This window comes from Trachemys scripta, chromosome 2, assembly GCF_013100865.1.
Source record: "Trachemys scripta elegans isolate TJP31775 chromosome 2, CAS_Tse_1.0, whole genome shotgun sequence".
NCBI lineage: Eukaryota > Metazoa > Chordata > Testudines > Emydidae > Trachemys > Trachemys scripta.
This window is the reverse complement of record NC_048299.1, coordinates 156,318,971-156,333,147: the sequence shown is the minus strand read 5'-3', so window position 1 is coordinate 156,333,147 and position 14,177 is coordinate 156,318,971. Positions and strand designations below refer to the sequence as shown.

Below are 14,177 nucleotides of genomic sequence, written 5' to 3'. Positions count from 1 at the left end.
GTCTGAGCCTCCGCAGCCCGGACAGGCAATGTGGGAGTTATGTCAGCTGATCTCTTCCAGTCTGGGGCAGAATGGAAGTTCACCAGGCTCTGCCTGGTGGCTTTTCATGTTCGGCCTGTTCAGCTTGCCACAGTTGCAATGTTTTTCGGTTGCCCTGGATTTTGGTTGCCTGTATCTTTCTAAGTTGCAGCTGCATCCCCAACTGACGGGCTCTCAACAGGGTGAGCTACACCTGCTGCTGCCGCTTGGGGTTCCTGGCAGATGAGTTTGAGACACTGTTTGCAAAAGCTGCTTGGGTGTTGCAGGGGGGAACGTCGGTCCATTTCCCAGGGCTGTGAATAGGCATTCCTGTCATGCAATGCCCTGGCGTGTGGCTTTTGCCTCAACTGTCTCCAGGGGCTGGTGGGCCAGCAGCAGGCCCCTGGGGTTGTGGGCATCCTGCTCCCCTAGAAACCAGTGTAACAGGAGGCCAGATACAGAATCAAGTATTTAGCAAGTTGCATTATAACTTTCTTCCCCCTGTGGCTTTGCAGCCTGTTTGCACTTCCTCCTCCTGGGGGATTCACAAATATCACCTGAGTGCAGGGGAAGTTAGAGCTGGAAGAAGCATGTGTCTCTCTCAGCAACCCCAGCTAGGGGCAGAGCTCTAATAACCGCCAGGTGGGAACAGGAGCCGCACCAGGGTTTTTGCCACCCTAGGCGGCAGCGCTCCTCCTCTGAGCATTTGGCGGCGGGGGTTCTTTCGCTCCGCGTCTTCAGGGCACTTCAGCGGTGGGTCCTTCACGCGCTCTGGGACCCGCCACCGAATTTCTGCTGAAGACCCGGAGCGGAAGGACCCCCCACCGCCTAGGGTCGCCTAGTGGAAGCGCCGGCCCTCGATGGGAAGGGCACTGAAATGTGCTGTTACCGCAGATACCATATGGACAGAGGTACAAAGCACTTCACTTTCCCGCCACTCCCCAGTGCAATGAATGTGTGTCAGGGTTCCTCCCCCACTCTGAACTCTGGGGTACAGATGTGGGGACCTGCATGAAAGACCCCCTAAGCTTATTTCTACCAGCTTAGGTTAAAGCTTCCCCAAGGCACAAATCCTTCCTTGTCCTTGGATGATGTGCTGCCACCACCAAGTGAGTTAAACAAAGATTTAGGAAAAGGACCACTTGGATATTTTGGGGAAACAGGAACTCCTCCCAAGCCCCTTCACCCCCTTTCCTGGGGAGGCTTGAGAATAATCTAGCAACCAAATAGGTTAACAAAGTGAGCACAGACCAGACCCTTTAGTTTTTAGTGTCCTAAAAACCCATCCGGCTCTTAAAAGAAGAATTTTTTTAGAGGTGCTGCTTTTATTATAAAGGACAAAGTAAATCAGGATGGAAGGTAATTTTACAGGGTAATAAAAAGATTTAAAACATAGAGGATTTCCCTCCTAGGTTCAACTTCAAAGTTACAAAAACAGGAATAAACCTCCCTCTTAGATTATCTTTTGTTTTAGCTTGTGAATTTTCCCTGCGCTAATCATTGTAAGTAATCGCAAGAAAATTTCTGTAATTTTAGATATATCATTTCAATAGGAGCTGGGTTACCTGCTTGGTCGGGGTCGGTGTGTCTGTGTCTGTCGCTCTCTAACCAGAGGGAACAAACAACTCCTGCCCCTGATTTGAAAGTATCTTCTTTCCCCATTGGTCCTTCTGGTCAGGTGCCAACTAGGTTAATTGAACTGATTAACCCCTTACAGATAAGTGATTCTGTACCTCTAGCCAGGAGGGATTTGATGTTACTGCATACATAAAGGTTGTTACCCTTCCCTTTATATTTATGACAGTGTGCATGGCTCTTTACACCATAGATATAAATACAATCTAGAAAGCAACGGATTTGCTGGCCGTAATGGCTGGGTTGTCCTTGCCCATGCTGCAAAGTGTGCACAGGCACCATTCAATGGGCCAGGGACCCCAGCCAGTCCTTGTGGTTTCAGTGGATGCACCCACTTGCAATGGTCCACAGATCAGGCTGGGTGCTGCCTTCCTGCTCCCCTGGACTGTGGAGGAGAAGGCCCAATCCTTCCCCATGTCCAGGCTGTCCCATCCCATCTCAAGGTCATGGCTAACCCAGGGCTGACAGCAACAGGAGAGGGGCAGGGCATGGAGGGGCCCATCTGAATGTGCCATCACCGTGGGCTAGTCAGTGTGTTGGCACCGTTGCCTCCTCCTCCGTGAGCTGTGCCTTTCGGGTGGTGTCTCTGATGGCTTTGAGAAAGCGCATAAACCCTGTCCCGCCAGTTCCTCTTTCTGAGAGCACTGACATGCCCTCGTGGACACAGCCCCCAAGCTGCTGCTGCTCTACTCGGCACCTTCCAGCCGGGATGGTGATGTACTTGGTGGCGATCTGTATGTGATAGCTCCGTAGGTCCGCCAGCACCGACACGCACTTGTTGAAAGCTGCATGCAGGCCTGCGTCTCCTGTTGCCAGGACAAACTGCCGGAGGGAGGGGCCGGAAGCTAGGGTCTGAATGAAGGCCCTGTGAGCCGCTGGCATGTAATCCCTCATGCAACTGAGGTACTCTGCTGAGAACCCTGCAACAGCAAGGCAAGAGCATTAGTTTGGGAAATGCAGTGAGAGAGCTCAGCACTGGCCCCCACTAAAGAAAAGGTGCTGGACCAAAACGGAGGTGGTTACCCAGCTCAGCCCTTCCCTGCTCCTCGTTGTGTGACAAATATCACTCCTCTGAGTGAGTGAGTTACAAAAACGAATGTAAATCATTGGCCCTCTCGGTGACTGATTCTCTCTCCCAACTCCAGAGCCCTGCTCTAAACTCTTATCCCAGGAAGTGACTGCACTATTGCTGAAGTATTGATTCCCTCTGAAAACTATCCGAGCCCATTGCTTCTTTACTGAGTGATGTGGGCCAGGCAGCTGGAAAGCGGGGAGTGTGCACACATGGTTTCTAATAACCTGTTGTTAAGCTGAGGCTAGTGGCTCCCCTGCTTGTTCTGGCTCTGGCCCACGGGAGGTTTGTTTTTTGTTCTGTTCTGTTCTGAGGGGGAAATCCCTTTCTGGGGAGACCCCGGTCTCTTGCCCACACATGTCTGGCAGGAGTCTTCTGGACTAACCCGCTGAACAATATTCTAGTGGCTGGTTCACTAGAACCGGAAGCTCTTGGTGAAAGGCTCATGTACTAGTCCCACAATAACTGCAGCTTCCAACCGCATCTATTTCCACTTACCCTGGGCTGCGCTGTGCTGGATTCCTAGCAATACGTCAAAGCACTGTAATGTAGAGCTCTGTGCTGCACTGCCGCCGAAAAACTGCTTGGGGCTGTCCCACACCCCCTCGTACACCAGCCCCTCTGGCATCAGGAAATTGTCCTTCCAGCTGGTTCCAAAAACACGAAGCAAGAAGCAGTTGCATGGCCTTTCCCATATTGAATGTGCTAACTGCCTGTTGGGGTTTCCGTGTGGCTTGACCCACCATGGTGATAGACATTGGTGACTTGCAGTACAGGCAACTTCTCACCAGACAATTGTTCCTGGAAACAGTGGTTCTGCTGTAACGCAGCCCAATGCAAGATCTGTGTTCTGTTAACTCGGAATGACCTTAGCACCACCGAGGCCTAACCCACCCCCTAGTTATCCCCATCGTGAAAGCGCTGTGCTACCTGCAGGAAGGGGAACTCAGGGCTGTGATGCAGGCTTCCAGGCAGTGCCTGTTGGACTGGGCTGGGAACTTAGTTCTTTATCCAACATGTGATGGGCAAAGTTTCTCAGGTAACATCACGGTAGGGTGACCAGATAGCAAGTGTGAAAAATCTGTGGTGGGGGGGGGAATAGGGTCCTATAGAAAACAAAGCCCCTACTATTGGCACATCCGGTCACCCTACATTTCGGCTCACTAGTCCAGTTTTTCGTAAAGTGGCCACTGCCTGCCAGAGAGGGCGAGACAGAGACAAGAAAAGGGGGAATGGAAAGGAGCTGGTGTCAGGAAGGGGAAGCAGAAGGCTAAATACCCGCTCCTGCTGGGAGGTGAGAAGTCTGTGCGTTTATAAAATGATGGAGCAAATGTTATAGATGATATTGCTTAATGATGTTGGTTGGTTTGTGTTTTTTCCATTTTAAGTGGGTACATTCTCCTTCCTTATACCTAATTGGAAATTACACACCACCTGCTTTGGGGCAGGATCAGCCCCTAACTGAGCGGGCTGGAAGAATTTTTTCTGTAGTAGGCAGGTTATACTGTAATTGCTGTTTTCTTACACCATCCGGTGTCAGTCCCTGTGGGAGGCAGGGTATTGGTCTGATGCAGTCTAGTGACTCCTTTGTTCCTAATAAGAGAGAGTGACCCAGAGAAGGTACATACCCTGCGAGGTATATGCGAAGGGATCTGAAAAACACTCCTGGATTTACACACTCTGTGGAGACACGGAACATTCATTCAGGTTAATGAGTGCATTGGAGCCATAAGCAACATGTGAAACTAACCCTTAGAGCCCTGGCTTTTCAGATATCGCCCTTTGCCAGCAATGTGAGTGTTACGTCAGATATTATTTGGCTTGGAGAGATTCCATGCCCCTTTCTGATTGATTTAAAGTATTTAATCTGTTTAATGGATACATTTCTAAAATGACACATCCGCCTACTCAGCACTGCACAAACTGGGGTGATCACATTCAGGGGAGCCCCTTGCTTGCTTGGCCTCTCTGCAGGATAAAGTACAATTTGTGGTAGCCCACTGGGAACTGGCTCTGCTGCTGGTACAGAGGATTGACGCATTGCTCTGTGGTGCCAGGCAGGGCTCGGCCCCAGCCATGCACAGGCAGTGGTTTGCAGACATCCCTTGCCCACAAATACTTGGGCAACTTGAGTGAAGTAATGCTATTGGCAGTTAGTGGTACTTGCAGTTCGCTTCATTTAGTGAGCCAAAGTGGTTTGCATAACAGTTCCCAGACCCGGCATCGTACTATAGCTTTAGCACCAGAGATGGTAACTCGTGATGTGGATTCAGTTCTGAATGTCAGTCTCCTGCTCATTTCAGTGTGTAACAGTGCTGCTGTCTGTTATTTGTCTCTGTGATCCCTCTCACGGGCATGCTGACTGGCATACATGCTAAAACGTGTATTTGGTGAGACAAGCTTAGAATAAAACGCATCTCATTTCAGCAGAGCACTGACCCTGGGATGTCTTTAGGGACAGAAAATTAGTTCTTTGGCTGAAATACACTTCTGTGGATGCCCAGTTTTGGACATTGAGGAAGCTCCTGCATCCTTCCCACATCAGCATTCAACTCAACACATCCCTGGGAACCATTACACACTCATTCTAATTGCCTATCTGACCACAAAGGAGACTCTGCAACAGACTCAGGGAGCTAACTACAAGCTGTTGCGGGGAGGGAGCGTGTCTCTCTACCTGGAAGTAATAAAATAGGGATTGATTGTTGCATGAATGTAAATTTTGTTGTGGGATTTTTGGTCAGAATTCGCAAGCGCAGCTATCAAGTCTAAGCACTTACCATGAATCAGTTTGAAAGCTTCACGCATCTTGCATATAGACAAGGCCACATCCTGCAGTGCTGTTTCCAAGGAGCAAAGGCCATGGTGCAATATGGCATTGACAATAATGGGGATTGCCTTAGAGGGAACAGAGGGAAAAACACTCTTGGTATCCAGGACACAAGGGTCAGACTTTCTGAGGAAAGAGACTGCAGAGTCTCCCAGGTCACTCCCAGTTGTGATACTGTCGGGTTCTCCAGCAGGAGCCATCTCGGGGATTGGTAGGGAATGAAACTGGGCTTCATCCCTGGTGCCTCCTTAGCAGGGATTCACTTACAGTGGGGTCATAAAGATGCCACCCTCTTAAAGGGATGGTGTCCAAACCCCTTCTCCACAGCTCTGCAGCTAGAACCTGCAGAGAGATGCTGAGGTGACTCCAGTAGTCGGCAACAGCAGGGAAGGGTGGAAAAGAACAGAGCTAACAGCAGACTGAGGCTTGGGACCCATTTGCTCTTGTTTATGATGCGGGTCTCCCATCTGCGGGCAAATAAGGAAAAAAAACTATCTCGGCCTCTGCTGGGTGAAGAATGCAAAGTGATTGATTTCTACAGCACAGGGGTTTACGTGGATGGTGGAAAAACCTGCACTTGTACTTGGTCACCATGTCCTAGGTGCGTTTGATCACTTTAAACTGCCGTAGAATCTACTGGGCAGAACGCTAGGCTCCTGTGAGGTAAACTTAATAGAGTTTGTAAGCAGCACTTAGTCCAGCTGCGAGCGAGCCCCCTTGCTATTTCATTAGGACTCGGTACCTTGATTCCAGCTGCAGCTGCTGCTTCAACAAGAAGAGAGACTAGGAAGAAACCTTTGTTGCTGTCCCCTCCAGGGAATGAAAACAGGATGTCGAGATTCCTAAGGGAAGAAAGATGCATTCCTCAGGGCTAGGTCAGTAAAATGACCTCAAAGAAATAGCAATTTGTAGCTGATGCTGAGAAACTGTATCCAAGGAGAACTGTGCAGTGTAAAAATATCATTAACCAGAAGCTAGTGTGGAATCCAAAGGAAAACATGCAGTGGCTTTTGTGTGCAGCTAGACTGCCAGCTCTTCAGATGAAACTGCATGTAGAAAAGCAAAACCTTTTGAAAACCTGAATTAGGTCCCAGAACACGCATTCAGGCTGACGTATAGAAATGGCTGTGAAATCAGTTGTGTAAGGTGCTGCGTGCACATGTTTTGCATGTGCTCTCTAAACTACCCTGCAGAATTGAATGGTTTGTTCCTTTCCCATATCTGTGTATACTATGCTGGTATTCTTTCATACAAGTCACTCCAGGAGCATAAACTAATCAATCCCTGCCTCCCTCTCTCCCCACCAAAAGTAGTTTTATCCCAGTTTTATGATGGAAAAGCTGTAACACAGCGGTGAAGAAGACCACCCCACCCCTCCCCCCGTTTGGTGTCGGTGGTGCACTTGTTAGTCTGTGCAGGTTGAGTTGGGGATGCTGCTGTAGCCGTAAGACCAAGCCACCTTTCCTTTCTTTGCTCTCCCCCATGCCTGTCAGTGTGTGCCTGCACCTCCAGCTGGAGGCATGATTCCAGCGTGTGGAGACATACCTGACCTAGCTTGATGGGCATTAGCACACTAAGACCTGAATGTAGCCATGGTGGTCGGGGGGGCTGCACCTGAGTACGCACCTGCCCGAGATGCTAGGCATGTACTCGGGGTGGCTAGCCCCTCCCACCCGCTGCGGCTACACGCTACTTTGAGCATGCTGCGCATGTCTCCTTGAGGTGGGAATTGCACCCCTGGGGTCACTCTGGCACAGCGCTCTACAGTCCTGTCATTCGCCAAGACAAACCAGATCTACTTACTCTGCGTTCAGGGGTCTCCAGGCACAGCCGGGACGGAGCCGCAATTGAGGAAGAAAAAAGAAAGCCGTGAGGAGGAGGAAAGATTTTAAGACTGTTTTTAAGCGAGGACAACCCAGCGCTGTTGAGTGGCCATGACATGGGTTTCCAGGGAACCCTAACTGGGGCTGCATAGACCGTGGGGTGTCCAGCACCCAGTCACGGATGGGGGGCTCAGGGCGGGAATTTACCTTCTATCTGGGTTCAGCTCTTTGAAGAGAACAGCCCCTAGTATCTCACCCTGCCACTGCCAGAGCTGTGTGACCCCAAGTCTCGAAGCAGTCGGTAGCTGAAATGTCCTATGAGGAGGCTTGTACCAGACAGGAGGATGCCTGGATCAGTTAATGTGGCACCAGCAGGTGAAAGCGTCTGGATAGCACCTGTATGATTGCACTGACTGGGTTCACTGTAATATGTTTATATGCATTCAGGTGACCTGATCTGGGCATGACCTACAGGTGAGAGCTGCATGCCTACACCTCCAACAGGCGCAGGGTGGTGGTGTCGTTACTGTATACAAAGCGCTGTGGCGTCTGACAGAGGTGGTCCCGGAGCTCTACATACCCACAGGGGTCTCTCTTCTTCCAGTTTGCCAAAACGCAGTCTGCATAGACAAGGATGGGCGGCAGGTCGAGAAGCTCCGAGATTGTGCAGTAAGGCACCGCGAGCGCTCTGGGAAGGATCTAGGTTAGACAAGAGTGTTACAGGAACAGCAGATGGCTACTGTGCTGGGTAACGAAACAGGAGAACTGGGGAGATTCACCCTGTTGGGATGGAAACTCTGCTTCTAACAAAGGCAGTTATGCAGATCAGTGCCGAGCGGGGCACTGTGACCCCAGGGCACTGTCAGTTCCTGCCTTTCATCCACCGCTTTACGTTGACACACCAGTTCAAGAGGGTGGCACTTAGGCTCAGAGATCATGCTTTTTGCCGCAGTTTGTGTCTTCGGGGACAGAGGGTGGGTGGTTAGCTGGGCTTCCTGGTGCTTGCTCTTCATGTAGCACAGGGGAAGAGCATGGTCATGTTACTGAGCACTGCATGCTGTACAGGTAGGTAGGCTAGTAAGGTTCCCCAGTACTTGCTCCTCAGTCTCTGACCTGCCCTAATGAAATGGGAGCCAAGCCAGACACTGAATGTTGGCATTGTTGATGCCGGAAGATCAGGATGTAGGACAGCAGAGGGTAACAAAGGTGCTGACCTTCACTGTCTGTCTGCCGCCTCCTTGCCATACGTATCCCATTGTGATGAAGCCGAGAGCCAGGCGAGCCAGGCGCAGCTGCCTGTGTCCTCGCAGGTACTGTGTGCTGAGCAGTGGCATCTGCGAGGGGAAAGAGACATTAGCGCAGACCCGGGGAAGAGTTAGTTATCGTCTGATAACCTGCTGCGTGCAGCACTGGTTAGCTAACCTTTGCTACTTCCCGGCGGAGCTGATGTCCCTCTATCAGGTGGGGCAGGTTGGCTGCGACATTCATCCAGGGAGCGTAATAATCTGGCAGTTCCGTCTGTATGAAAGAAATCTAAATGAGGGCGGTCCTTTTAACGACGGAATGTTTTCCCTGCTGCAACCCAGCTTCCTTCTGGGTCTGAACCGAGCAGAATCCCGCCTGCCCGCTCACCGGCCTTCCCATATTAGCACAGAACTCCCACTGACTCTCCCCCGCAACTCCAGCGGGAGACTTACGAGTTCAGCTGCAGGCCGTTGAAGGCCAGGTTTTCAAAAGAGCTCGGCGTCCTGGATACGCGTTGGGCGCAGGGCACTGCTGTAAATCTGGCCCCAGTTGTGTGGGCTGAGCACTTGGCTGTGGCCAGGAAATTCCAGCCCTTCAGAGATCAGAACGTTCCTCTCGGGACGTCCTAACCAAGAGAACCTGAATCTAGGGGAGAGCTGGAAATAGCGATCGCTTCCCTCTTGGTCCCACCCCATTCCCAATTCTCCCTGCCCAGCACCTCAGTGGGCGCTGCGGTCTGAACAGACTTGGTCACAAAATCTGGGAGTGCCGCTCGTTCTCTTGCCAAGGGAAGAACAACAGGAAAGACCTCATGAGGCCTAGGGCCTGAATATTGGATGGGCTGCTAGTTCTTCCTGCTTCTGTCTTTGCTACAGCAAAACTCCGCTATGTTAAAGACTGAGGGTATGTCTATGCTGCAATTAGCCCTAGCCCAAGACAGTTGGCAAGGGTCAGCCACACGTGTCTAAGGGGTTGCTGAATTGCAGTAGAGATGTTTGGGCTTAGCCAAGGTCTGGTATCCTCCCACTTTGCAGGATCCTAGAGCCAGGGCTCTAGCCTGAGCCTAACCGTCTACACTGCATTAAACAGCCTCTTAGGCCAAGCCTGAGTCAGCGGGCCTGGGCCAGCCGTGGGTTTTTAATTGCAGTGTAGGCGCACTCTTTGTGTCTGGCCACTAATCCTAGCTCCAGCATATCACCTTGGAGTCCAGCGAGCCTGCAGTGGGCATAGCAGGGAACAATAGCGTGCCTTGAAATACAGTTAGTTATTCATCATTAGCTGCAAGGGGGAAGAGGCTGCAGAGGCAGAATATTCTGTCATTCAAAGTAAAACACACACAGTTGTGAAGAAATTGTTCTTTGTTTTGTTTTTACAAATCAAAATTCCATTTAACCAAGTGGCAGACAACACATTCGCTTGTCCAACCGTGCTCCCTGGGCATGGGCAATGTGGTTTGGCCAGTGTAATGAGAACAGACAGAATAAGCAATCAGGCTTGACAGATGCATCTAATTTGGGATCACTCAGACACTACGTAAGCATCATGCGAGACAGAAACGTTTTGGTTTTATTCACTTACTGATGGGGAAACTCCCATTTTAAAACCACCATGGCCTGATGGTGCTTTTAGCATGCTGTACACGTAGATCTGAGGCTTAAATGCGCTTCTTCCTATTTATTGGTCTCTCACTGTATGTTTGTGGAGCCCAAAATGTGGCCTGATGTCATACTACAGCAAGGCACTATTTCTCCTGAATTTTTGCACTATTCATGCTCAAATATATCATTTTAGGAGAAATAGTTTGGTGACTTTTTTCCCCCCTCACTGACGTGATGAAAACCCTTTTTACAGTGGTTTGAAAATGATACAGGCACAAATAAAAAGGAAGTGCAGAGATGGTATTGCGTCAGAAAATTAAACTGGTTGATTATATTTCTCGTATAGCCCAGGATGAAATGATACTTAAGTGTCAGTAATAGATGGAAAGCTCATGAGCAAGCGACATCAAAGTTTCTGCTCTGCTTGCTGGACATTTTGATCTTGTAGAAACTTCACTGTATAATCGCAGTAAGTATCTAGGGATGCTCTGAGGTACAACGTGTATTTACTATGGGTATTTTAAGTCAAAAATTTCAGTCCATGTAAGTCATTTCTCTTGAGAAAAATTAAGTATTAAATAATCCCTTCTGTCATGTCAATGTACACAAATTTGTTTTTAAATTCCCGTATCTAGATTGTATGTAATCTCCCCTTGTCCGTTGCTAGATTCCAAGGCCAGATCTAATTTTGTGCAAGATGTTGGGCCTCCTTCTGATTTTATGCTGTAACTACTTTCTCTGGAGTGAAATCAGAATCTGGCCTGTTATGACCATGTAAACATATTTGTAGAGTATCACGTCAGTCTGCTTTACTTTGGGGCTGGAAAACCAGCCTTGCAATGAGGCTTAAGGAGCTCAAGTCATCTCTCACTTTTAGTTTATCAAAGAGAAGATAATCAATTATCTATACACAGTGATCGCCAGTGTGGTGATAGGGGCTTTTCAACCTCTCTGACAAAGGCATAAAAAGATTTAGTGGCAGGAAGTAGAAGTTATTTAAAATAAAATGATCAACTTCCAGTGCTGGTGATTCTACCCCGTCCCCTGCTAAGAGCTTTCATTACTTAATCATCCTCACAGCCAGGAAATTACATCTTACTTCAAGGTTGAATTTATCTATCTTTTTAAAAGATCGGCCATAGAATTTCTCCCGTCAGCTGGAATAATGCATCTGTATGCAGGGGGTCAGGCTGGTCCATTCTGACCTTGGAATCTGTGAATGAACTGGGGGATTCATACATCTCCTTTCCTCATTGGCCATGGGGAGAACAGGATTACCTGCATTGCTATCAATGGGTTCATAACACTTAGAGCTTTGCATTGAGATTTGATTATAATCACTGGCTTATGTTTCAGGGTTCAGCTGGTTCCCTGCAGGGGTCAGGCGGGAACACCCACCCACCCACCCCATTTGGCCAGATGGATGTTTCACAGAAAGGAGGGTGAAAAACAGCACATGAGATTAGCTGGAGAAGGGGGATGGGTGGTCTGAAGTGGTACAGAGAATTCTTTCCAGATAGGGGCTGATGGGTCGTGCTCAGATGCTCAGGGTCTAACCACCGATTCTCTTTTCTCCCCCCCACCCCTTGCGATTTGGGGCTCAGGAAGGAATTTTTTCCCAGGTCAGATGGCAGAGAGTTTTGTGCTTTCCAAGGTCTCTGATCATGTGTGGCTGTGCAGATCACTTCCTCCAATTATCTGGGCATATCTAATCAATTCCATGCCATTGCCGGCCCTCAGACACTGGTGGTACCTTGGTCTCTCCCTGGGGTCCACAGTTTAGTCTCCTGAGGACTGAAATGCTGTGGTCGGACTAAAGTTTTTGGGTAAATATAGGGTTATCTGGCTAAAAAATAATGGCCTATACAGAATGGATGTACAGAAGGTCAGGTGAGATGATCTAATAGTTTACAGAACGTAAGGCCAGAAGGGACCAAGAAGCATGAAATGGTTGGGCACTTAAGTCCCATTGAAGTCAAAGGTGCATTTTGAGAATTATACGTTCAGGGTAGCAAGCGCCTAAATCATTTGAGAGTTTCATAGAATATTTAATTCATCCACTGAGTCTCTTAAACCAACCGCAAGTGTGTAGCTTATGGCAAATTACACCCATATGACAGGATGGGCTTTCAGCTACTGGTTTAAGGTATAATCTGAAAGTCAGGTGTGGTTTTAGAATTTTTTTTTAAGTTCTCAACCGTTTTTTGGATAATCTTTAAAACAGATGGTGAATCCCAGTAATGATGGAACCTGGGGCCATTCTAAAGAAAAAGAGCTCTCAGCCACACTTGAGGCTGTTTCCATCACTTCACACTGACTCTCAGACGTTTTCGGCTTCGGGGTGATGTTTGGGGTTACTGCACGTGCTAGTTGTGGTGTTACGTGGGTGATGAATGAGGGGGGTGTGCTGCGGTGAGGAGCTCTGTGCATTTGGGATATTTGTCACATGGATTTGGCAGCTGGACCAAGAAATCCACCATCAATGCAGTCTCTCTCGTACAAATAAGGAAACTGCTTTGTGCAAAGTAGTTGAAGAGTAAGGGCGGTAATGTGTTATTTCTGTTATCACAATAGTCTAGGACTCTTGGAGTGACATGTATACAGTTTGTAGCTATGGTCAGGCATGAGTCTAATTTCTGAGAACTTAAAAATTGGCCAGTAGCAGACAGCAAAATCCATTGCTTATTCAACCTGGAGATATTCTGAGCAAAAAGAGCTCTCAGCCACGTTGGAGCTGTTTCCAGTGCTTCACACTGTGACTCTACATACAAACTCTCAGGCAAGTCACTCTGAAGCCTTAAATGTCTATTACAAAAATTGTTTGTTATACATACAAATTACTAAAATATACATATGCTAAGGAATGGTGTGTGTGTAAAACATATAGCATTAAATAACTAAGTAATATTGTATTACACATACACTAATGAGCACTTGGCATATAAAATTGCAATAATTGCTAATTAGTAAGCAGCAGTGTTCTATTTTTGCTATATATAATAGAGCAGATATTATTTTATATTGCAATATAAATAATATCTGCTCTATTTGCTCTAATTTTATGTATATTGGTTTAGCAGACCAGGCAAATGTGCTGCGTAAAATTTTAACTTGCTACTGTAATACTAAAACTCTTACCAGTGGGTCTGGGAGAACAAAGCCGTATTCTTCTGAAACGTGAAACTCCTCCAGGTTCTGCAGACTCTCACTTTTGTCTTCATGTTCCATGCCTGTGATGTAGCTTCTTAGTTTCCCTGCCCATCAGTCCCTGAGCAATGAGAAATTATCACTACATCAGGAGTAGAAATTGCCGTGTCTCTTTTCATTTACTTCCCTACTCTTTGGAGTTTAAATAAGTTGTAATGTATGGGGACTTTTTTGTTCCCCAGTCAAAATCACCTGATGGCTTATTTTTCTATTTTCTGTTGTGTATCAGCAAACTGAAAATAGTATCACTTCTTCCTCTTAATGCTTCTCTTTATTCATGAGGTTTGGGAAGTTTCAGAGCTGAATCGATCCCTTATCAAATGTAGTGTGTAATAATCTATTGATGCAAATTGTCCTGGTCACACGGCAATTGTTCTTTAGGGCAGGGCCAGGCCAGTGCAAGGATGTTTCGCGCCCTAGGCAAAACTTCCACCTTGCACCCTCCCTCCTCCCAGAGTCCTGCGGCAGATTTCCCCCCCCCCCCCGCAGCAGCTCCTCACCCCCCCTCTGCCCTGAGGCACCCCCTATGGCAGCTCCCCACCTCAGCTCACCTCTGCTCCGCCCCCTCCCCAAGTCCTGCAGCAGCTCCCCACCCCCTCCTCCGCTCTCAGGCACACCCCCCCCCGTGGCAGCTCCCCCCTCCTGCCCGGGGAGCTGTGCGGCAGCTCCCCACCTCTGCTCCGCCCCCTTCCCAAGTCCTGCGGCAGCTCCCCACCCCCTCCTCCGCTCTGAGGCACACCCCCCCCCCC

General features: G+C 48.6%; 1 protein-coding gene across 2 annotated transcripts in view; it reads right to left on the bottom strand.

The window, feature by feature from the left end:
- Positions 1–1,337: 1,337 nt before the first annotated feature.
- Positions 1,338–14,177, bottom strand: part of LOC117873036 (indoleamine 2,3-dioxygenase 1-like) — a 17,843-nt gene continuing 5,003 nt past the window's right edge. For both annotated transcript variants that reach the window (XM_034762017.1, XM_034762016.1), the window contains exons 2-11: positions 13,360–13,489; positions 8,801–8,896; positions 8,593–8,712; positions 7,959–8,077; positions 7,359–7,373; positions 6,298–6,397; positions 5,506–5,623; positions 4,354–4,405; positions 3,224–3,372; positions 1,338–2,573 (exon numbers count right to left, since the gene is read on the bottom strand). In XM_034762017.1, coding sequence (XP_034617908.1) covers positions 2,182–2,573; positions 3,224–3,372; positions 4,354–4,405; positions 5,506–5,623; positions 6,298–6,397; positions 7,359–7,373; positions 7,959–8,077; positions 8,593–8,712; positions 8,801–8,896; positions 13,360–13,449 — 1,251 coding nt within the window. In that variant the 5' untranslated portion in view covers positions 13,450–13,489 and the 3' untranslated portion in view covers positions 1,338–2,181. The remainder of the gene's footprint in view (positions 2,574–3,223; positions 3,373–4,353; positions 4,406–5,505; positions 5,624–6,297; positions 6,398–7,358; positions 7,374–7,958; positions 8,078–8,592; positions 8,713–8,800; positions 8,897–13,359; positions 13,490–14,177) is intronic.